The sequence below is a fragment of the Andrographis paniculata genome, unplaced genomic scaffold (assembly GCF_009805555.1).
Source record: "Andrographis paniculata isolate CXL003 unplaced genomic scaffold, ASM980555v1 Contig5END, whole genome shotgun sequence".
Lineage (NCBI taxonomy): Eukaryota > Viridiplantae > Streptophyta > Magnoliopsida > Lamiales > Acanthaceae > Andrographis > Andrographis paniculata.
The window spans coordinates 785,361-808,994 of NW_026137595.1; the positions used below are offsets into that span (position 1 = coordinate 785,361).

Genomic DNA, 23,634 nt, shown 5'->3' on the forward strand with positions numbered 1-23,634 from the left:
GACGGTGGGGATTTTTCAGGAGCTCGAGGTCCCAGGACCTGCCGGGAATACGGCGCCGTCGACGTCGGTGCAATATAATAAGGACTTAAATCTAAATAATATTTCGTGGGTCCCATGCGAAGTTTAAATTCCAACTCGATTATTGACTTTAATTTATACGTCCACGTCATCGAGGGCCCCACTAAAAATTCCCAACAGTCAATAATTACGATTACAAAGTTTATCTTCCAAATTTGTAATCTTCTTTCTACTCAGAATCATCGGAGCAATGAGTGCAAGGATTTCGAAGATTAATTTGACTTTAATGGCGGATTTGTGTGTAGGGTTTTTGAAGATTATTGAGTAAAGTGAAGAAGAACTCAGCTTTGCCATGAATGTCTGTCTCTCTGTCTGTAAATCTGTCGTAGTGAACGAGAACGACCCCACCCCACCCCACCCCTCACCTTCACATATTCTAACTCTGTCCTGCCCTGTTTAAATTTCGATTTTAGTTTTCAATTGGTCTCATCTCCCCAAAATTTCTCCCTACTGTTTAATTAGATTCGAAAAAGAAACTCAGCCTGAGCTTATCTCCTCCCCCAATTAATTTCGTCTCCTCTCCATTTCAACTTTCGATTGGCCCACACTCCCTTATCGCCATAACTCTCCTCCTTCCTCTGCAATTATATCAATCAATAAATCAATCCTTGTTCAGTTTCACAAAAATGGAGTTTTGTTAAAAGAGGTGTAATCTGCAGCATGACCCAGTTCGATTTTGCCAAGAAATTGATGCCTAAAGAGGCTCCCACTTCTGGGGTACTGGGATGCTTCTTTTTCAGCCTCTTCTTGATCTTCAGCCTGTTCATGTTTGATTACAGAATCGTCGATGGTTTTGGTTTCCATTGGAAATCCTCTGTAAAGGTTGGGTTTGGTGATTGTAACATTTTTGAAGGGGATTGGGTGTGGGATGAGGGGTACCCACTTTATAATTCACGAGATTGTGTGTTCTTGGATGTGGGTTTTCGATGTCTTGAAAATGGTAGACCTGATGAGCTCTACAGCAAGTGGCGATGGCAGCCTAAGGATTGCAGTTTGCCCAGGTTTCTCCTTCTTCCATTCTTGCCTTTAATGATTCTTGTGTCTCTGTGTTTGTATTCTTGTTGGATTTGGATGTAACGAAATTAATATATACTCGTGTAAGGATGGAAGAATGTTAGAACTATAGTATACTTCTAGGGCGTTTTGTTTGAGAGAATTGACAGTACTATCTCTGTCCATAACAAGAATACTATGACTTTTGTTCACGATTGATTTTTAAATATCAATTATTATATTAATATATAGTAAAAATTAAAAAAATATATATATTAATTCTTATGGTACAACTACTATGATATTTATAAAATAAATTATATTACGGTACGAGAATATTTTTAAATGTTAAATGACAATTGGTGCTCTTTCGATAGGAGGTGGTATCTAATTTATTATTTAAACAAAAATATGAATTCTTGTTGGTTTGTTGTCTGACTAATCATTTATTCTTGATTGATCAATCCAAATAACTTAATAATTTTTTTTTTGTTTTATCAAACAATATTAATTCGCATTCTCTATTAAATTTATTTTGTATAATTCTATTATCTAGTAGCATTTTTTTTTCAATTTTATTATCTATACCAAACACCGAAAATTTGTTAGTTTTGATGGATTTTTTGAGAAATGAGAAACTTTATAGTAAGTCTCATCCACTTGGCCATAGTTACTAAACTCTCATTCATTATTCCATAATTGCTTTATTTTCACTCTTATTTTATTTTGTTTATACTTCATTCAATCTATAATCTTTTTTTTTTAAAATCCCAAAATTCTTTATTTTTCGAATAAATTCAATCACAACAAAATAATTAACAAAAAGAACGCATTGCATTACTTCTTTTTTCTTTGAAGTTCTTTGTTATGAACTGTTAGATTAAAATGATAGCAGGTTCGACGCAGGAGAAATGCTCGAACGGTTGCGCGACAAACGCCTCGTTTTTGTCGGAGATTCTATAGGAAGAAACCAATGGGAATCCCTTCTCTGCATGCTGTCTTCAGTTGTTAGGAACAAAACATCGATATTCGAAGTGAATGGGAGCCCGATCACGAAGCATTCCGGCGCTTTACTTTACAAATTCGCCGACTTCAACTGCACCATCGAGTACTACAGATCTCCATTCCTTGTTCTGCAAAGCCGCGCCCCCGTTGGCGCCCCCGAAAACGTCAAAATGACGCTGAAGCTCGATCGTATGGATTGGAGTAGTCCACAATGGAAGGGTGCAGATGTGCTGATCTTCAACACAGGTCACTGGTGGAACTTTGGAAAGACTGTTAGAGGGTAGAGTTTCGATTTTTTTCTTTTCGACTTCCATGGATAGTTAGTCGTCAATGCTAATCTATGATCTTGAATTCGATGTTGGAACAATAGGGGTTGCTACTTTCAAGAGGGGTCGGAGATAAAGATGGAGATGAGCGTCGAGAATGCATTCCGGAAGTCTATCAAGACTTTCGCGGATTGGATAATCCGCGAAGTGAATTCGACCAAGACGCATTTGATCTTCCGGACTCATGCTCCCGTGCATTTTAGGTATCTGTTCTTGGTTAATTCCATATATTAATTATTTATCTACATACAGGAGTATTCTTAATATAAGTTTAAATTTTTAGGCGAGACAATCATTCAGATCATCTAACATAAATGATACGTATCTCTTTAAATTTAAACTTTTTGGTGAGACGGTCATTCAGATTATCTAACATAAATGACACGTATTTCTTTAAATTTAAACTTTTAGATGAGACGGTCATTCAAATCATCTAACATAAATGATACTTATCTTTTTAAACTTAAATTTTTAGGTGAGACGGTCATTAAGATCATCTAACATAAATGATACGTATCTCTTTAAATTTAACTTTCAGGTGAGACGGTCATTCAAATAATCTAACATAAATGATACGTATCTCTTTAAATTTAAACTTTTAGGTGAGACGGTCATTCAGATCATCTAACATAAATGATACGTATCTCTTTAAACTTGAGCTTTTAGGTGAGACGGTCATTCAACTCATCTAACATAAATGATAAGTATCTCTTTAAACTTAAGTTTTTAGGTGAGACGGTCGTTCAAATCATCTAACATAAATGATATATATCTCTTTAAACTTAAACTTTTATGTGAGACGATCATTCACAAACATCTAACATAAATGATACGTATCTCTTAAACTTAAATTTTTAGGTTAAACGCAAAAAAAAAAAAAAAAAATTTAGGTTAAACGGTCATTCATATCATTTAATCATCTAACATAAATGATATGTATCTCTTTAAACTTAAACTTTTAGATGAGATGATCAATTTCTTAATATTTTCTTCACAGAGGCGGCGATTGGAGGAACGGCGGGAGCTGTCACGGGGAGACGATACCTAGTTCGAGTACAGCGCCGGCGTCTTCTCAATCAAACCTCGAGTACAAAACAGCTGTGGATGGCTTAACAGAGCTTATAAAAACAGGACATGTAGAATTCTTAAACATAACAAGTATGACATCCCGACGAAAAGATGGACACTCTTCTTTGTACTATTTAGAGCCCGGACTCGGCCCGGCCCCTCTTCACCGCCAAGACTGCAGCCATTGGTGCCTTCCCGGTGTCCCCGATGCGTGGAACGAACTCCTCTACACCCTTTTCCTCAAACGCCAGATTTTAACGGCAGATAAAAATTCGATCTTTTTACCCGATCGATGAATGCCACCGAACAATTCAACAGGGATACACAAAGATAGGTAGCTTTTGATGCTTCTGGAAAAATAGGAAAAAATTTCATTCTTAGTTAGAACAGAGCATACATTACTTCTTCAGTCACATTTATTGTCATTACATTTGACATATACATACATATATATATATGTGTAGAAATTGTTAAAAGTTGTGTGAAACTTTCTCAATCTATGTACAGGCCTGGACATGGTAGAGCAGCAATTGAAGCTATACATGAACTTTCTTGGCTTTAAATTCAGCCAAATCTCCCAATTCTTCGACTTTTCTAGCCAAAATTTCAACCTTATCCACAATCTCGAGCAATAAGAAACTAACAGTGGTGATGGCAAGATTTTCATCAGTTGTATCGACAACTTCCATCTTGCAGGAATGGGAGAGGAGGTGAGGTGTCAGCAATTGTCTCGAAGACTCGATTTTTGGGGTTATCGAAAGTTTTGTTTGGATTAGCTCCATTTTCTTGATCCCTTCTCCGAGCTCCTTTAGTATCCACCCTATTGAGAGGCTGAAACTTTCACAGGGCTCCTTCAGCCTCTGCCTTTCCATGGCTGGTGGCTGATGATGATGATGATGAAGAAGAAGACAATTAAATTAATTAAGATTAGTATTGACATTTAATTAATAATTAATTAGGTAAATTGATTTTTTACTCCTGTAATCGAAACTTTTATCATTTTAGTTTCGTAATTATAGCATGTCGTAAATTAGTCTTGTAAGTAAAAATTTTTGCATTTTTTGTCCTCCGGCGTCGGAGATGCCCGCGTGGCTCGCCGAAGGCCACGTGTCTGCTATGTGAATTTTTATTTATTTTTTATTTTTCTTAGAAAATTTTTAATTTATTTAATTTTGTCTTTTTTTTTTGTAAAAATTAAAAAACTTCAAATTTTTGTTTGAAAATTTAAAATTTACAAAACAATAAATATTCACGCGTCGCTGAACTGGCGAACACGTGTCCTCCGGCTTGCCATGCGGATGCCACATAGACATCTCACGCGCCGAAAGATTAAAATTACGAACTTTTTTTACTTCCGGATTAGTTCGTAAAAATTTCAGTTACGGGCTAAAAAAATCAATTTAATTTGATTTGATGTTAATTAATGATTACCTGTTTGGGTGATTGAAGGCATCCTTTGAGAGAGAGAATAGTGACAGAGAGGTCTCTCAAAAGCTCCCCAATCTCCAGATACTTCTCCCATGGATAGCTCAATCCAAACTTGCCATGCCATGGCTCCCACTTTGCAAAATTTGCCTGAAATATATAATGACAATTAATTAATTAATTAATTAATATATGTAATAATTAATTAAGGAAATTAATTAAGCAGTACTGTTATAATTACCAGTGAGTCTTCGTTTGATTTGGAGTTGAGCACTGACTTGCAGGCGTGATTCTTGGTCTTATGATCTTGATCAATTTCCTTGTGGCATTCGATGGTGAAATAGTCATCCAAACACTCTACACAAACACAAAATCCATCCATGTCTAAACATCAGTAATTAATTAATGGTGTAATGAATGAATAATTAATGAATAAATGAAGTTGAGAAAAATTACCAAAAAATATCCTGATATCTCACGTGTTTTCAAAATTTGTTATTTATAAATATGTAGGATATATTTTGTTAGAGAAATAAATATAAAATAAAAGTGGTAATTGCTTGCCTTGGAGAGCATTGGCTAGAGTGATGAAGCTGGAGGCAATGGAGAAATGGAGATGATCACTTGCCCAGAAGGGGAAGACGAGGACACTGATGAATATGCAGACACCGAAGCCCATGGCTATGGTGGCAAGCCGGCTCTGAGCCAGCTTGAAAATCCGGTCGGCTCGGACGCCGGAAACCGCCACCAGATTGAATGTCAGAATCGCTATCATCAGGCCATAGTCGTATCTTTTCCTCCACTTTGGCAGTTGTCTGCAGTACGTCGCACCACACCCTAACACCACATATAATCAATGTTTACTCAGCGTTTTTAAATAAAATATTTTTTTGTATGTGCCATGGAAAACTATAAAAAAAGTACTCCATCCGTCCCAAAATCAAAATGATAGTAATGAGTAAAAGGTACGGGTAAAAGGCAATTGTGTAATAAAAATGAAAAAGTAATGGTAGTTTTAGGGTGATATGAATATTTATGGAAACGATACGTTTTTAGACAGACAAAAATGGTAATCATCACTAATACAGGGAGTAATATTTTGGATTGAATTATTGATTTTTTATAAGTATACTCTGTCTGTCTGTCCCAAGTACTCTTTTTATCATTTTCGTTTGTTTCATTTCAAAAGTATTCATTTTTAATTTAAAAAAAAGAAATTATTTTATTAAGAAATGTACGGTCAAACTGAATATACAAATAAAATAAAATTAGAATGAAGTGGGCACCGATTACCAAATAGGAAGAGTGAAGAAGCAATGATGATAGGATGGGCAAGGCCTCCAATTTGATCAGCAAGAAGTGAAGTTAAGCACCCCAATCCACCCCCAACAAATGTCCCTATTCCCCTGTTGATCCCTTTTCCTATCGTAGCACCTGTAGAGAGAGAGAGAGAGAGAGAGAGTGTGTGAGAGAGAGAAGATTATATATACACATACAAAATGTAATATATATATATATATGTCTGTATGTATACATTAGCATTACCAGCGTAGAACTCGAACATGACAACAACAGTCATGATTGCCCACATGGCATTCTCCCCGACCTGTTCGAACATGGGATTGAGCAGATAAGCAAGAGACACGATGACCAGGGCTACCCCTACCTTGCTGCTGTGGATCATCCTCCTCGTACTCTCCTCACCACTGTTAATCTTCATCTTCTTGTTATTGCACAGTAATAGAAACCCTAATTTCTCGGCGCACCACTGCATCGTCTTCTTCCTCCAGCTGCTGAAATTATTATTATTATTATTATTATTGTTGTTGTTGTTGTTAAATTCACCTGCAGATATTGCAGTAGCAGAAGCTTCTTCTCCCTTGGCCATGGTGTTATTGATAATTCCATTAATTTCTGCAGTACTGCCTAGGTTCATACTCGACGACGACCTAATTAAATAAGCCAACGAGCTCCACACACAGCCCCGCCTTTCGGACAAGCTTCTAAAATTAATAATAATAATAATAATAATAATAATAATATTCTCTTTCTTCTTTCTCTCTTTTTTGCTCATCGAATCGATCGTTCGTCTGTGTCCACTATATATATGTATGTATTTTCCTGTTTGCCTGTCTCTCTGTCGATGTGTGTGTTTATATGTATATATAAAAAATATATAGATATGTATGTGTATGTGTTTATGTATTTTGTGTGTATATATATAGATAGATATAGATATGTATGTGTATGGGTGTGTATGTTTTGTCGGTTTTTTAATCGGGATTAAATTTTTTATTATTATTTTTTAAAAAGACATCAAATTATATGTTTATTTTTTTCAAATATTACGGACAACACCAATTTACACGAAATTAATCTCCAACTCAACTCCCAAACCTACAAATATATACTCCCTCCATCCATCGTACAAACGTATGCTCATTTGATTGGGCACGTATTTTAATAGAAGTGAATAATAATTATTAATTTTTTTATAGTAAAAAATAGTATAAAAATGAAATGATTTTTTACTTAAAAAAGAAATGAGAATATATTTTTCGATGACAATTCAAAAAGAAAAGTGAACATAGATTTGAATGACAGAGGGAATATTCATCTAGTGTGACTTGTTTTGTCGGACTTAGTTTGCAGGCTATTAAATTCAGCCGAAAGTTTACCTAAAGCGTACTCGTTAGCGGTTCTGAATTTCTATGATATATATATATATATAAATCTCCAAATAAATACATGAATTTTTATAAAATAAATTTGTGGTTACAAAATATATTTTTTTTTTTAAAAGAAAAAATTCATAACGATGAAATATGTAATAAAAAAAGAAAAAGAAAAAGAAAAAGAAAACTATTGAAAAAAAGAAAAGAACATATCCTAGGATTGCTTCTTAGTCGTCTTACATGATTTTATTTATACTAATTAGCAAGTACTATATATGAAATTTTTTGTTTAGATTTTAAATGAATTGATGTGAATATGTATTTATAATGTTGGTTATAAATCTGACACGTTTCGTATACCTAGTAAATATTGCAATTACTTATTAGGTATGGTAAATTAATTGTGTTGGAAAGCTTAATTATATAGATTAATTAAAAACATAAATGTGTGACCATTGATTTTTTATTTTTTCAAACAGGACCAGTAGTTTAATTGCCCCACTAAAACCCAAGCTACCTAAATTTATATATATTGTAAATTACACACTTAACATTGGTGGACTTGTCTTTTTTAAATTAATTCTATTTTCTATAATTCTATTTACTATATATATATTTTTTATATAATTTCACTAACCAAAAAAAAAAAAAAAAAGTGGATCTATGTGTAATTAATCTAAGTCGTATTTAATTTGTCTAAGTCATCAAAAGTAGATCAATTAATAAATTTATAAAGTAACATGATCGATCAACTTGTCACAATTTATAGAATATATTTTTTATGTTTATTAATAGTAATATGTATTGTATAAATTATTATTATTATTATTATGATTATGTTTATTAATTCATTTGTTACATTTATATTGATTTACTATGACTATAAACTATGTATCCAAATACATTTTATAAGTATGCGATAATTAATTAATTATTGATGTGGAGAAAATAGTGGCTTGTTTGGCTGTCAATCATCATCTTACATTGATTATTGGGAGACAAGATGAGAATTGCTCATTGAAAATTCAATATGTATGTATATATATATATATATATTATATTTTTAAATTTTCTATATATTATAATTAGGGCATATGAAATAGTAATGGATGACTCAGCATTCACTAAGTACACCCAAAAACAATCCGTACTTCTCATGGCAAAAATGGGTCAACTTATTATCCCATTCAAATACCAAAAAAATAAAATTAAATTAAAATTAAATAATAAAAAAAATAAAAAAATCAATCTTCTCTTCTAGTAACTATTTAAGTAGTCAAATCGATAGTGCACACGCTCTCGACACGCCTTTATAATAATAATAATAATAATAATAATAATAATAATAATAATAATATAAATATATATAATGAAAGGGACGTGCATGCATGCATGCAATCTTGTAAGTTTGTGAGTGCAAGATATTATTTATTATATATATATATATATATACTAAATAAATAATTTATAATAAATTAGGAAAAGTGGGATAGAATGATCGATGGATCTTTTTGGTTTTTTCCTTTCTGTGAATCCACTCTGACTCAACTCCATATTTCATTAATTCATCTTTTCTTTTTTTTTTATTCTTCAATTCTAGCTACCTCTTATTTTGTTTTATTTCCTTTTTGTTTTGGGGAAAAAAAAGTGTTCTTGAACTAATATCATGATGTCACAACAAAACCCTAAATTAATAAATATATAAAATTTAGCACACTAGGAATATATATATATATATATATACACATAGATATATAAGTAGTGCACGTTTCTTTAATGTCTGATTTTATTCTTGTCGTATTCATCAATATATATATATATATATATTTTTCCTTTCTCAAAACTATTAAATCAATAATTATTTTTTATTTAATATATATGACACGAAGAAATTGATTTAAAATTTCATATCAAATACTATTTTAACTTAAAGTTTTTGGTATTCTCAAATTTCAAATCCAAATTTAACTCAATTAAATAATAATGAATTTTTTTGGGGTATGATAGGAATGATGCAAACAAAAGCAACAAAATTTAATGCACCATCTAGTGTATGTGCGTACTGCGTAGTACCACACCACTATATATCACATTATTTATTTATCTATTAATTTAATTCAATATATATATATATATATAATTAGTTAGGAAATTAATTAAGAAAGGAATAGACAGACAAAGTTTAAACATTATTAACGGTGACAATTGTTGATTGTGGGATGTACTTCGTTTTTGAGTTTTAATTCATTTTTATTTTTATTTTTATTTTTATTTTTTATAAATAGTCTGATCAACAAATAGATTGATCGGAAAGGACCCAAAAGGAAATATCGAGAACTGTCTCGGATCTCGAGCCGACCTTAATAGCGGAGCTAGTGGGGGGCTCAAGATTGTTCGGCCCCTCTAATTATTTGAATTTTATATTTTTATTATGTAGTATTTATATAATTATTATTTTTATATATATAATTCAAACACTTAAAAATACTTCAAATATTTAGAGATATCCGAAAAAATCGAATGAAACAAACTAAAAATTGTTTGTCTTTTTTAAAAAATAATTATATAATTTTAAAACTATTATATATTATTTGAGGTGTGGTAGTCATCATTTGAGGGGAGTTTACTATACATAAGTATGAATTTATTTGTGCATTTGTTGTCTTGGAGTTCGTTATTATAAATATTGATTTTGTATAAATGTTTAATTATCAAGCTTGGATTGGAATCTCCAGATGTAAATAAAATTGGAGGTCAAACAAACTGGATTAACAATTTATTTGTGCTTTGTTTTTACATGTATATATATATATATTTAAACGTTAGTTTTTATTTGAAAAAAAAAATGTAAAATAATGAACTATATTTATTATTAACAAAATTAATAAATTTTTAATTTTAATTTCAATATAAATATAAATTGATAAAATCATGCAAGTCTATTGTTTTGCATAATACATCCAAATAAAATTATTATTAGATAATCAAAATACTAATTCAATAACATTGGATAATACATCTAAATAAAATATACAAATCAAATTATTAATGAAAAAAAATAAAACAATAGAATTACTTATATATATATATATGGGCGGCTGTATCCTTGTTAATTTTTTAGTTAATAAAATTCAATTTTTATTTTATTCTTACAAAATAAAAAATAATAGCAATATATTTGATAGTAGGGAATATGATATGCAGTGAATGATTGGTGGCATTATATATATAATATAATAGTGATGATGATCCAGCAATCCACTTTCCATTTAATTAAATTATATGGTCTAATTAATTATTTATTTAATATAAGATACGTTTATGCCTGTAAATAATTATATACATATGTATAGTGGAATAAGCATATATATATATATATTATATGCATTAATGTTGTAAGTAAAGATGGGCCAATTCCAAAACTTCCAACTGATTTGGGGAGCCACAACAAATAAATCTATATATATATATATATAATTATATTTTCTTTTTGGAATTTGATTGAACTTGTGATGTTTTGGTTATAATTATAATTTAGAGGTATTCTATGATGAAGTCCATATTTAGATAATAAAATAAAAAGTAAATGAAATAGTTGAATCATTAATTAATTTGTTACAATGTATATACGGTTTGTAAAGTCTAATTTTATATATTAATAGTACAATTAATTAATATAAACTTATATATTGTAGGATGAACATCTACTCATCTCTATAAGTAGTGGAATCTCCAATCGTCCACCTCAATTTGTTGGTCCTTCTCTGAGAATATATTTATTTATTTATATTCTAATTTGAATTAAATAACTAAAGCCACGATAGATTTTTTTTTTTTTAAAAAAATTAAAAGTACATATATACATATATATATATATATGTGTGTGTTTTCTCCAGAACAATAAATCATACGCATATTATTTATTTGATATACTACACATACAAAAATGATTTAAATTTTTATTCAAAGCATCATATCGGGTATTTATTCATATAATATCAAACACTATTTCAATTATATTTTATTTTATTTACTAATAAAACGGAGTCCATATTGATTCATCGGGTTAGGTTTGTGTCAAATTTATCTCTCCACCCATTTCTTAATGGAAATGTAATTGCTCCATTTTGAATTCATCAACAATAATATATATATATATATACACACAATTTCACAATCATTGTCTTCAAGAACAAATCTTATACGTTTTGTTTTTTTTTATTCCAAAATATCAGCCATCACCATAATCGTGAAGAGCTTTTATTTATTTATTTACTTTGTTTGGAAATATAAATTCACTCTAAAATAAAATATATCAAATAGAATATTATCAATATATATGTATATATATATATATATATATGTAGAATCCTTAATGGGCCATTGTAAAATAGGCCGATTGGGAAGATGTTGGGCCTTAAATATAGGCCCAATATATTGCCCCTTTGTGGGATTAATTACATTTTCATTCTTTTGGGCCAAGTTAAATAGTACTTCCCTCCGTCCCAAACACCGTGCCAATATTTCCTTTTTGATATATCCCAAACACTTACAGCATTTCCATAATAGGAAATAATTAATTATACATAATCTCTACGCCACGCTTTATCCCCTCACATCATCCAAATAAAAAAATAAAATATATATTTCTCTCTTCATCACATCACCTAATTTTTAAATTATTATACTTAATACTACCCACCTAAAAACCCATGCCAAAAATAAATGTTGCACTTTGTTTGGGACGGAGGGAGTATAATTTAGGGTTTGTTTAGTCATGTGTGTGTGTTTTTATTTTTTAATCCATATTTTTCTAGGCTGTGTTTATTTGTGAGATTTTGATTTTGGGTGTTGGTTTTGAATAGTAAAATTTTGAATTGAAATAGTTGTTTGATGTGATATAAATATATATTGATGTGATGTTTTGAATGTTAAATTAAATTTTATTAAAATATAATAAATAAAAAAATAGGTATTTGATTTGATATTTTTGAAAAAAAATAATTATTAGAATAGTAAAATCATCGTCAAAATTTCACAAGTAAAACACACCCATCTTCTTTTATTCTTTTTTTAGTCACATAGAGCTATAATATTTCATCTAACAAAACAATAAACTCCAAAAATACAAACAATGCAGGTAGCCATTTGAGATTTGGAAGCTTTTGGAGAATTTTGTAAATAGTAGAAAGAGAATATTTCATATCATTTATTCATGAGAAAAATAAGTACATGACCTAAGTTATATGGTAGCAATTATCATGCTAAATTTAAAATTTAGAATCAAGCCGAATGATAAATAATGTCAGAAAATATATCATTTATATTAATATAATACTAACAAAAGAACCTAGAGCATATGACACGCTTTTATATATACAGATAACATATGCTTTTATTTTACAAAGCATGCGTTATTACACTTTTGATCGGTGCTATTTGATGGATCAATATCGTAACCAAAGTGTTTTATATGTACATATTACTGTAGAACGAGCAGTGTCAAAAGTCTAGTTTATTTAATGATAAATCCAAAAGTTGAATTTAAATGGCAAAATAAATAATCCCTCCATCCCTTAATAATTTATCATTTTTCTATTTTGGTTCGTCTCTTAACAATTTATCCATTTTTCTATTTTGGTCCGTCCATAACAAAGTATGCATTTCATTTTTTTTTAGTAATTGTATTATCCACCTAATATTACAAATATCCTTCCAATTTACAATATATTACACAAATGTCATTACCTTTGTATCATACAATACCAATAGGGTTAATTTAGTCATTTTACCTTTATTTCTACTTTATCCCAATATAATACTAATATTTCTAAAACTCCGTACAAAAAGCAAATGGATATATAGATATGGAACGGATGGAGTATTACATTTATTTTATTACATTACATATTTATAAAATACTATTTTACTCTAATCCACGTGCAAAAGTCAAATGAAAAGTTTGCTACCAAACAAAAGGAATATGTGATAATAGTTTATAATGCACACAATACTACTCCCTTCATCCCAAAACTATAATATGTGTTTTACACGAGATTTAAGGAATATTGATATTATATTGGTAGTGGGTAAAAAATATGGGTAAAAGATTTTTTTGCTCTTGTGAGTGATTAGTGTAAAAAGTAGGGGCAATTGTGTAACAATAATGAAAAAGTAAGGATAATTTTATAGTGATATAATTATTTATAGAAATGATACTATTGTTTGGAACGGACAAAAATGGTAAATAGGACTATTGTACTGGAACGGAAGCAATATATATTTCAAAACAAGAGAATTGTCTATACCGATGTCTTTTCATGTGCTTCTTAAAACTAATCTGATTATTTCTAATCAACACTCTAACTATTCTTTGTACCGAATAAAATATTAATATTATATAATAAAATGAATTGATAGATACAAAAAGAGTGAAAAAAAAAAGAAAAAAGTATATAAGCTAATAATATTAATTAATTAATAATGAAAAATCCAAAAATAGAATTAAGTATGGGATAACAATAGAAGTTGAACTTAAAGAAAAAGAATCGAAATATGGCAGTAGTAGTAGTAGTAGTGATGACCTAATTCCCAATTCCTAATTCCAACAACATCAATTCAATCGTCGTCGTCCGTCTTCCCTAATATTCTCCTCCAATGGCGTATAGCTGAAATTGATTGAGCTTCCAGAAATGGCGATGGATGGGGTCCGTCCTTTAATTCCATTTCCTTTCTTCCTTCCAATCACTACTGGATAGATCAGATCAGATGAGGTCAGGCTGCTGAAAGCTTTACACTAATGGAAATCAAATCACCACACTCCACCAGCTAGCTGTCGGTCTCTGCAACAACCAGTCAATTAATCTCACCATCATTATCGCCATCGCTTCTTACTTTAGGGTTAGGTTTTAAATTCCATACAATTATAGAGTGTTTTTTTAATTTCTCTCTCCATCGATTATCATTCATACCTACATACAATCAGAGCTTGCATTCGTCTCCGATTCGATTTTAATTTCTTCTGCGTATATGTAATTGAATAATGAACATGATTTTTATCTTCTAAAATTCCGTACCTGTTTCAACCATATCTGTTTTGCAGAAATACACACACAAAAGCTTGAATTAAGCTCCGAAACGGCGTCGTATTGATCGGAGAATTAATCGGAATGGCGGAGCCGCCGAAGAACCGCCGCCTGCAAAGCTTGTTACAGGCGGCAGTGCAGTCCGTTCAATGGAGTTACAGCCTCTTCTGGCAATTTACCCCCAAACAAGGGTAATAATTAAATTATACACTATATAAATTCTTCTAGGGTTTCTCTTCTTCCATATATATAGACATCATGATCATGATCATGATCATCATATATATATATATATATATATGCATAATCTGATGAAGAATTCTGTCATGGAGCGATGGATACTACAACGGAGAAATCAAAACTCGAAAAACAGTGCAATCAATTGAGGTGAGCACTGAAGAAGCGAAGCTTCAGAGAAGCCAGCAGCTTAGAGAACTCTACGATTTCCTCTCCGCCGGAGAAGCAAGCCGCCTCCAGCCGCGCCGCCCTTCCACCGCCTTATCGCCGGAGGACCTGACGGAATCCGAGTGGTTCTATTTGCTCTGCATTTCTTTCACTTTTCCTCCAGGCCTAGGGTACGTATATACATACATACATATACATGTATATATAGAATTCTCTAATCTCTAATCTATAATCATCGTCTCCATCTATCAATCCATTGGATCGATTTTAATTCAACTTATACGGATACATGCTCAGTATCAATGAACAGTTGTAGTGGTGTTCATAAATTAGGGATTCTATTTCTACGCCAAATCTGACAGCTCTCTGTACAATTAATTGAATTTCTTACAAGCTCCGCCATGAATATCCAATTTCTTGTTGCATATATCATTATAGGTTACCTGGAAAAGCATATGCAACAAGGCAGCATGTATGGCTGACAAAAGCAAATGAAGTGGACACCAAAGTGTTCTCCAGAGCAATTCTTGCCAAGGTACAGATTGCCATTGCCAATCCCTTTTCACTGCATTTTGGTACACTGCTTTTTCTGATATTACCATATAATGGATCTTATATTTCTTGTCTTCTTTCTTGTGTCTGCTTTCCAATCCCATTTGCTGTTTCTAGAGTGCAAAAATACAGGTAATTAATTAATTAATTAATTGTAATATTAATCTTTACACCTGTTAATTAAGATTAATTGAATTGAAATTTCTTACTTTCAGACGGTGGTTTGTGTTCCTGTCTTGGATGGTGTTCTTGAACTGGGAACCACAGCTAGGGTAATTAATTAATCAATTTCTGATTTTAATTTTACCCTTGAATTAAGATGAAATTAAGCTCAAAGTTTATATTTTGAATCAACATTGTGGTAGATTGAGGAAGACATTGGAGTGATTCAACGTGTAAAAAGCTTCTTCTTCAGTGATAATGGCGATTCTACGTATCTTCTTCCTCCTCCTACAAGCAGGCCAGCCATGTCGGAGCTCTCGACTTCAAACCCTATCCAGGCTTTCATGGCACATTCAGATGAAGAAGATGAAGATGAAGATGAAGATGAAGAGTTGGGTAGCTACCTGTCAGGCCATGGTACAACTGAGGCAACAGGTAATGAGCTTATGCAGCTTGCAGGAGAATATGGCTCCGCCGCCGCCGCCGGAAGTTGGGATTTCCGATTAGAGGAGGAACACAGGCAATTGCAAGAGGATACAAATTACTGTCGAACAGTCGCCGTCGTCCTCGAAACCCGGTCCGACCGGTGGAGCGCCGCCGCTTCGTCGGCCATACCCTCCGCCGCCTCCGCCTTCTCCAAGTGGTCGTTGTTCTTCAGCTCTTCGACAAACCGTGCTTCAAAATCCGTCCTCAAATGCATACTCTTCACCGTGCCGCTCTTCCACCGCCGCGAGGCGGCGGCGGCAGTTAGGGTTCCGGCGGATGAGGTCAGCGCCGACGACCATGTGCTGGCGGAGCGGCGCCGCCGCGAGAAGCTGAACCAGCGGTTCGTCACTTTAAGGTCTTTGATTCCATTCGTGACGAAAATGGACAAAGCCTCGATTCTTGGGGACGCCATAGAGTACGTGAAGCAATTGAGGAGGAAGGTGGAAGAGCTCGAGGTGGAGAAAAATGGGAAATTTGGAATCGAAAAGAATGAGAAGAGGAGGTTCAAGCACGGCGGAGGGCAGGCGGCGCCGCCGCAAGTGGAGGTGTCGATAATAGAAAGAGACGCGTTGGTGGAGATGGAGTGCCCTCACAGGGAAGGGCTTTTATTGGATGTAATGCTGGCCGTCAGATCAGAGTTTGGGATGGAGATTACAGCCGTCCGATCTTCCATCACCGATGATGCGATTTTAACGGCTGCGATGAGAGCTAAGGTTTGTGTCGCCCCTTCCTTCACTCACTAATGTTTGTTGCATTTTACCTTATTATTTATTTTTATTTTTATTGCTTTTTAAGGTGACAGAGAATGTGAGAGGTAGGAAAGCAAATATAATGGACGTGAAGAAACTGATAAATCAAGTAATTCTTTAGGTACCCAAAGATGGAGGATTGTAATATTTAGAAAAAATATAAAATATATATATGATTATTTTATTTTTGAATTTTCTCCACGTAGTAGTAGAGTTTATATGAAATATAGATTTTTTTTCAAATCGAAAATTCCAAGAAATAAAGAAATCGAGACCAGAAGGACTGTGGCTGTATTCAGAAAGCACCAAAAGAATTAAATCATATAGTTTGCATGATAGAATTATTAAGTGCAAGCAAAGAAGACATCTGAGCAATTCTGGTGCTAAAAATACAAGGTTTTCCATTTACATATACACTTTTGGAGGTTTTAGCAGGTAAGTAAATTTTTTACAAAAATCAAATAAAACACCAAATTTTTACTGTTCTTAAATTTTTCCAAAAATCCAACCTCTATCTAACTGTAACCTAATGAACTCAACAGGGAGTGAAACTTTCTGCAGATAAGAAAACCATGTGGTAACACTAAAGCTAAAATTATGTCAATTTTGCCACCATTGTTTTCCACATTCTTAGAACCAATTGCAGTACTAAGCTATACAGGTAATCAACGTGTACATATATATACACTATACCAACATATCTATAACACATATTGTATGTATAATATATGCTAATTCCGTCAAATCAGCAGACTAACTTCGCCGGATCAGTCCAGGATCCGCAGCCATAATAATAATTCATTCAGGTTTTTCGATCCAAACACATTTAGAAGAACAAGATTCGAAATTCAGACAAGAACATGACCTTCCATGACGGCAACAGCTTTCCCCCGAATCAAAACCCTCTGATTCTTATCGTCCAGGTGCACATTAATCACCCCACTCCTTGCTGATGCCTGATTAAAGACAAGATTTTTACTTGAGATTGAGGATAATTGAAGTTGAAAGATCGAGGAAAGGAGGACAGGGAATTAGGGTAGATATAGACAGACCTGATAAGAGACAAGGTCGTGTTTCCCAAGCCTGTCGGACCAGTACGGTGCCAAGGCACAGTGAGCACTTCCACAGACATGATCCTTAGCAGAGAGCCAATGATGATGCAATAATTTAGAGAAATTGGTAATCGTAAGGATCTGCAGAGTTAGGTTCAACAGGACAACCAGATTAGACTAATTACCTCATCGGCCCCCAGGTTTGGGCAGAAGAATCGAACGTAGAAGTCGAAGTGGGATCCCGACGGGGCAGGTCCAGTGATGATGATTCCCCTGGCTGGATACTTCCTTATGGCATCAATCTGTGGCTTCACTGCTTTGACATCGTCTCCAGACGAAAAAACAACCTGTAAGGGCGAAATTGCCTACAATGGATAGGATAGGGTCGAAGTTTTATGTAAGATAAATGAGGGACGAACAAAGAGGTAGTCTTCCAGGGCTGTCTTCTTGATTTCCAGGATTGGAGCGCCTGTCAGGAGGCTGGACACTGGCGGCGCCTCGGGAGCATTGTAGTCCACCAATGGCAGCACTGGAAAATCCATCTCAATGGAGAATGTTCCTGGAAATGTCAAATCTTGGATTCTCCGGACAATCAATGGTCCTGACAAGGTTGATAGCTTTACCACATTGCAGCCGGGCAAGACATGGCCAAAAATAAAATGGGATGCTGCTAGAGTCGCGTGCCCGCAAAGGGGAATCTGCAAAACAATGCGTGATAATTTTCATTAGCTTGGTGACGATGAAAATGTAGATAAAGATGATTCTTGAATAGACTACCTCATCGCCATCGCGAGTGAACCAACGGAGGTTAAAACTCTGCTTCCATTTCAGGTTGATCACAGGTTAGCTGAGTCAAATAGCTTGTCACAGCTTGGTTGAACTCCCGAGCCAAGCTTTGCAGCCATGCTACATCCTTCTCCTCCTCGAGCAGACACACGGAAGATGGATTCCCCTTGAACGCCGTCTCTGTGAAACGTGTCGACCTGTTGAAACAAACTATTGAATCAGCAAAATCATTCTAAATGATGACATGAGGAACTAAAAATTAGCATAGCATACCAAATAGTACTTCACTAAATTTTTCCTCATCATAAGATGCTGAGAAGAAGCCGTCTCTGAAGCCGAATTATGCAATATGGAGTCTTCAACAGTATATGTGAATTATTTCTTCAAATCATTGCATCAGATAAGATACTTTATTAGTCACTATCAACCCAACATTCAACGAGGCATCAGTTTTAATATATCAAGGAAATAAAAACAAGTGGTGCCTTAAAGATAATTCACTGTTAGAATATTGAACATGGAATAAAATATATGTTCAGATAATTGTCTGATCTTTGTGAAGATATAAGGCATTTCAGCACAATCTATCATCCACCTAGAACAATTATTACCACTTAGGTAACTGGCAACATTGCCAAATCTTTACATCCCAAAAACTTCAATACTGAGAGGTAGGTAATTATGTCAAGTATGTAAGAGATTGATGTGAGATACTATTGGATGTCATACCTCGCATACACCATTAAGTAATAAACGATAGAAAGAATTGTCAATGTCAATTTGCCTGCATACCTTGAGCAAAAAGTCAATAATTCTCTCACTGTTTTGCACATTCAAACCAGAGGCTATTTGAAAATTTTGATGATAGTAATGAAGACGACGAACAACATCAAAATAAAACTTATGAATGCATATTAAGTCTGATCCAAATCAGAACAGTGTATTGAAGACTGGGTTTCTAGTATGATGGGATAACCAGATTAGAAGTGATGTGACAATTCAGACATCATAAAACTCTAGTTCAATTACCCGAATGCTGTTGCACAACTGGTTTTCAGACACTTATCTAGCAATAGTTGGGACTTTAATGTTGTCCAGTTTGCTGTCTCGATGGCCCTCAGCCATCGGCAGTGGAGGAGAATTGTTTCCAGAGTTTCCCTTATATAATATTATAATGTCAACCGGCGAACAGTGCTATATATTCGCAGATAATCCTCATCTGTAGTTAAAGATCACTTGGAATTTCACTAACACGCATTGTGCTGGTTAATCGAAGTAGTCTCTTTGTCTCTTCATCCATCTCGACATTGTCCTTCTTCATCCTCTCTGCCATGATAATAGGCATCTTTCCCGCTTTTGCATATGTTCGGAGAAGAGAGTTGTAAGTTTCCGTATTTACATAACCAGCACGACGAAGGGTGGCTAGCAACTTTTCTGCATCCACAACATCGCCAAACTCCTTGATGACAGAAGATATTTCTTGAACCAGCTTTTCATCTGGATCCCATTTTCGCACACTTTTAACAGCTTTCTGGAAACATTCAAGCACCTTGTCAACCTGCTTTTGTTTCAAATAACCATACGTAAGCAGCTCCCAAGTGGTATATCCCGGGACTATGTCATTCTGCACCATCCGATTGTGAAAAGCTTCAGCCTTTTCCATTTGATCGTTGTTAATATAAGCAGCAAGAAGCAAATTTGGAACCCTTGTGTCTTTGGTTGGGGAAATGGATTCCCATTCGGTGTACAGTTCCTCTGCTCCTTCAATAACCTTAAGTTTCAGTAAAGAATTTATCATGCAAGTATACTCGGAGTCATTCAGCTTGCGGTAAGTAGACTTCATCTTTTTCCAGATTCTATGAACGTCGTTCTTATTTCCAAGAGCCGTGTGCAAACTGATGAGGGATGAATAAGCCACCCGGATGTTTTTATTGATCTTCTTCTCCATCTCCTTCAATGCAGATTCTGCATTTTCATGAAATGAATTCTTGATGTAGATGCTGGCCATCGTGCTGTACGTCACCCAGTCTGGTTCTAATTTGGCCTTACTACTAAGTTCTTGGAATACCTTTTCAGCTGTATCAATTAAATTCTGAGATGCACATGCAGCTAGCCAAAGGTTATATGTCACAATATCCGGAGAGGTGGTTTTCTTCACCTCTTTAATCAGTTCAGGAACCTTCTGTAAATCCCCTGTGGATACATATAAAGACAACATGTGATTATATGGAAGGGGACTTGTCAGGAAACCGCTTTCTGACATCTTCTTCATCACTGCCTCAGCCTTGTTATATTCGTTATACTGGACATAGGTGTGAAGAAGGGCACTGCAGGTTGCAGGATCTCTCATTTTCTCAGGGAGATCTTCGAAAAACTTCTCTGCACTGTTTAGACCACGGATTTTTGCAATCAAATCCAAGTGGACAGCAAAGTCCCCGGGCACCAGCTTCATGTCTTCCTGCAACCTCATCCATTCACAAACCTAGAGAACAATTCGTAATATTAGAAATGCTATTGGAGCCTTGAGGATGGTTCCCCGAAGTATACAGCTCAGGCCAAATTCCATTATAAAGAATAAAGTTACACTTGAAGTAACATCACTTTGGTTCTATTACTTAGTGATCAGCTTCTCTTTTACATTTAAAAGCTGCACCATGGACACTATAGAAGCAGGCCATAGTGTAACATACACAAACATGAAAATTGAAACAGATGAAGAGCAGGCATATAAAAGAACATTGCAAGGAGGTCAAATCAAATTCAATTATCTTTCACTTTAATTTTCTTAAGAAAGATTAGTAACAGACACTGGAAATAAAAACTTTGCAGTTTGACAGTCATAATAGTTGAATAACACGAAGCTTAGTTTCAGCTACCACTTCAATTCTACGGGATAGATAACTCAAAGATAATCAGTTTAGTATTGATGAACCACAGGTCTCAAGGATTTCCTACAAGATATACGGAAGCTACTAACTTCCGAGTTAAACTTCACATGAGGATAGAGCAGGATTAAAGTAACAAGAACCACATTAGAATTCTATTTGCAAAATTAAACCGGCAATTTACATACTAACAAAGTACAGTCACGATGACAAATTAAGTACCAAATTACAGAAGCAATGCACAAACCTCTAGAGCGTGTTTATAACGCTTAAGCTTCCGTAGCTCACGAACAATACGATTGAGCTCGTACTTTCGCACATCGTGCCCCTCCTCTTTCCACTTCCGTATGGTTATGGCAGCGCTCCGCTTCGAGTAGACCAGAGCAAAAAGGCGTCGCCCCAACGTGTCCCGGCCTGTGCTCTTGGAGGTGCTCCTGTTCATAGAGACATCTTCTCCCTCTCTCGAAAGCTTCTCCGGCGCCGTAGCCAACGCAGCATCCGCCCTCGTCGAAAATTGGCGAACGGCGGCGGCGGCAGATGCTCGGAGTACTCGGGGCAACATTTTGAAACCTAAACGGGCCAAGGAACTTACAGGCGGCACGGTTTAGAAACTTCATATTTAAAAGGGAATGTCATCCATATCGTTCCAATAAAAATTTATCAATTTTAATTCCAAAATGGTTGATTGGATTGAACACGGCCGCGTGTCTTGAACACCGTATCTTACATAACTCAGACAGCGTGGTGGCTTTAAATATTGCGTTTTAGATAGTTCAGAAGGTGACCGGGCATTCAGACAACCAACACGGCCGTGTTGATTACCTTCTACTTCTGAATACGATTCCTGCTACTGCTCTGTTCTGAACATAATTATATTCTTATTCATGTTCTCACCACAATCGACTCATATTCAGATTTATATTTTCAACACAACCATATTCACAACTATGTTTTAAATAGTATATTATTTTAAGTAAAATATTATATATATACTTTACATAATATATATATATATTTTCAAATAATTTTACTAAACAAAAACACCAATTTATTTATATTTTACATTTTGTGCAGATATACAATGTTTTATCTTAGGTATTCACTTAAATATTATATAAAGATATATATATGCTAAAGTTTTTATATTTTTAAAATAAATAAAATAAATATTATATATTTCTAAATTTCTAAATATTATAATATATATATTTTTTGATAATATTTATAAAATTGTGAAAATTTGTTGAGTACATTAACATAATTTTAAATTTATATATTCCCTCCGTCCCATCGAAAGGTTACTATTTTATATTTTTTGTTCCAAAACAAGGTTATTATTTTAGTAATTGTACTATCTATTTAACATAATAAATATCATTTCAACTTACAATATATTACACAAATGTCATTACTTTTATATTCAAAAAGTATTCTTGTATTTTTTTACTACAATCTAATATAATACTAATATTCAAAAATTTTTACGCGAATAAAATAAATGACACCCTTCCAACGGGACAAAGGGAGTATTATAGTATTTTTTTATTTTTTTTTTGATAATATGTATAGAATTGTGAAAATTTGTAGAGCTACATACTTACCTAAATAGATCTGAATATCCTAATTAATTTCAATTAGCTGAAAAAAAGGACTCTTTAAGTCTTTAATTACAGTTAGCTGAAAAAGGAAATTTTGTTTTAATTTTATAATAACTAGCATGTAAATATGTACTATGCATGATTCGTTTAAATTGTTGAAATAATATTTAAAAATAATAAATTATATTGACAAATATTTTGTACAATGATATAAATATTCTTAAGACTAATCAATAATTTATATAAAATTCACTGTGTGACAAATTATTTTTATTATATCAATAAAAATATAAGTTGTACTATA

General features: G+C 33.5%; 5 protein-coding genes and 1 long non-coding RNA gene across 10 annotated transcripts; 2 read left to right on the forward strand and 4 right to left on the reverse strand.

Moving 5' to 3' along the window:
- Positions 1 to 106: 106 nt before the first annotated feature.
- On the forward strand, positions 107 to 4,100 carry LOC127258797 (protein trichome birefringence-like 10). 3 transcript variants are annotated; one of them, XM_051285795.1, is made up of 5 exons: positions 107 to 1,079; positions 1,964 to 2,356; positions 2,447 to 2,605; positions 3,400 to 3,804; positions 3,978 to 4,100. In XM_051285795.1, exons 1-4 carry the CDS (start codon positions 739 to 741, stop codon positions 3,764 to 3,766), a joined length of 1,260 nt encoding a protein of 419 aa, XP_051141752.1. In that variant the 5' UTR covers positions 107 to 738; the 3' UTR covers positions 3,767 to 3,804; positions 3,978 to 4,100. The 3 variants fall into 3 exon arrangements, with proteins under 3 accessions (XP_051141752.1, XP_051141751.1, XP_051141753.1); XM_051285794.1 differs by lacking the exon at positions 3,978 to 4,100 and having other exon boundaries at positions 3,400 to 3,838; XM_051285796.1 differs by lacking the exon at positions 3,978 to 4,100 and having other exon boundaries at positions 1,967 to 2,356; positions 3,400 to 3,838.
- LOC127258796 (aluminum-activated malate transporter 2-like) lies at positions 4,007 to 6,970 on the reverse strand. Its single transcript, XM_051285793.1, has 6 exons — positions 6,441 to 6,970; positions 6,189 to 6,329; positions 5,460 to 5,732; positions 5,137 to 5,252; positions 4,902 to 5,045; positions 4,007 to 4,351 (listed from the first exon to the last, which is right to left on the reverse strand). The coding sequence occupies exons 1-6, from the start codon at positions 6,967 to 6,969 to the stop codon at positions 4,007 to 4,009; spliced, it is 1,548 nt and encodes a 515-aa protein (XP_051141750.1). The 5' UTR covers position 6,970.
- A 7,203-nt stretch (positions 6,971 to 14,173) lies between these two features.
- LOC127258794 (transcription factor BHLH42-like) lies at positions 14,174 to 17,269 on the forward strand. Of its 3 annotated transcripts, none has more exons than XM_051285789.1 (8): positions 14,174 to 14,470; positions 14,673 to 14,846; positions 14,973 to 15,230; positions 15,499 to 15,595; positions 15,730 to 15,744; positions 15,828 to 15,884; positions 15,978 to 16,973; positions 17,056 to 17,269. In XM_051285789.1, the coding sequence occupies exons 2-8, from the start codon at positions 14,740 to 14,742 to the stop codon at positions 17,128 to 17,130; spliced, it is 1,605 nt and encodes a 534-aa protein (XP_051141746.1). In that variant the 5' UTR covers positions 14,174 to 14,470; positions 14,673 to 14,739; the 3' UTR covers positions 17,131 to 17,269. The 3 variants fall into 3 exon arrangements, with proteins under 3 accessions (XP_051141746.1, XP_051141747.1, XP_051141748.1); XM_051285791.1 differs by lacking the exon at positions 14,174 to 14,470 and adding an exon at positions 14,537 to 14,601; XM_051285790.1 differs by lacking the exon at positions 14,174 to 14,470 and having other exon boundaries at positions 14,535 to 14,846.
- Positions 15,643 to 16,269, reverse strand: LOC127258804 (uncharacterized). Its single transcript, XR_007840364.1, has 3 exons — positions 16,179 to 16,269; positions 15,822 to 16,104; positions 15,643 to 15,725 (listed from the first exon to the last, which is right to left on the reverse strand). It is a non-coding gene; the product is annotated as an uncharacterized LOC127258804 (long non-coding RNA).
- A 212-nt stretch (positions 17,270 to 17,481) lies between the features above and the next one.
- On the reverse strand, positions 17,482 to 19,590 carry LOC127259080 (uncharacterized). The gene is given in 7 exon segments (XM_051286227.1): positions 17,482 to 17,965; positions 18,062 to 18,145; positions 18,247 to 18,408; positions 18,481 to 18,759; positions 18,839 to 18,875; positions 18,877 to 19,044; positions 19,577 to 19,590. Coding segments are annotated over 7 exon segments (852 nt in total). The 3' UTR covers positions 17,482 to 17,857.
- A 128-nt stretch (positions 19,591 to 19,718) lies between these two features.
- LOC127258795 (pentatricopeptide repeat-containing protein At4g02820, mitochondrial) lies at positions 19,719 to 22,325 on the reverse strand. Its single transcript, XM_051285792.1, has 2 exons — positions 21,980 to 22,325; positions 19,719 to 21,329 (listed from the first exon to the last, which is right to left on the reverse strand). The coding sequence occupies exons 1-2, from the start codon at positions 22,292 to 22,294 to the stop codon at positions 20,073 to 20,075; spliced, it is 1,572 nt and encodes a 523-aa protein (XP_051141749.1). The 5' UTR covers positions 22,295 to 22,325; the 3' UTR covers positions 19,719 to 20,072.
- Positions 22,326 to 23,634: the final 1,309 nt, after the last annotated feature.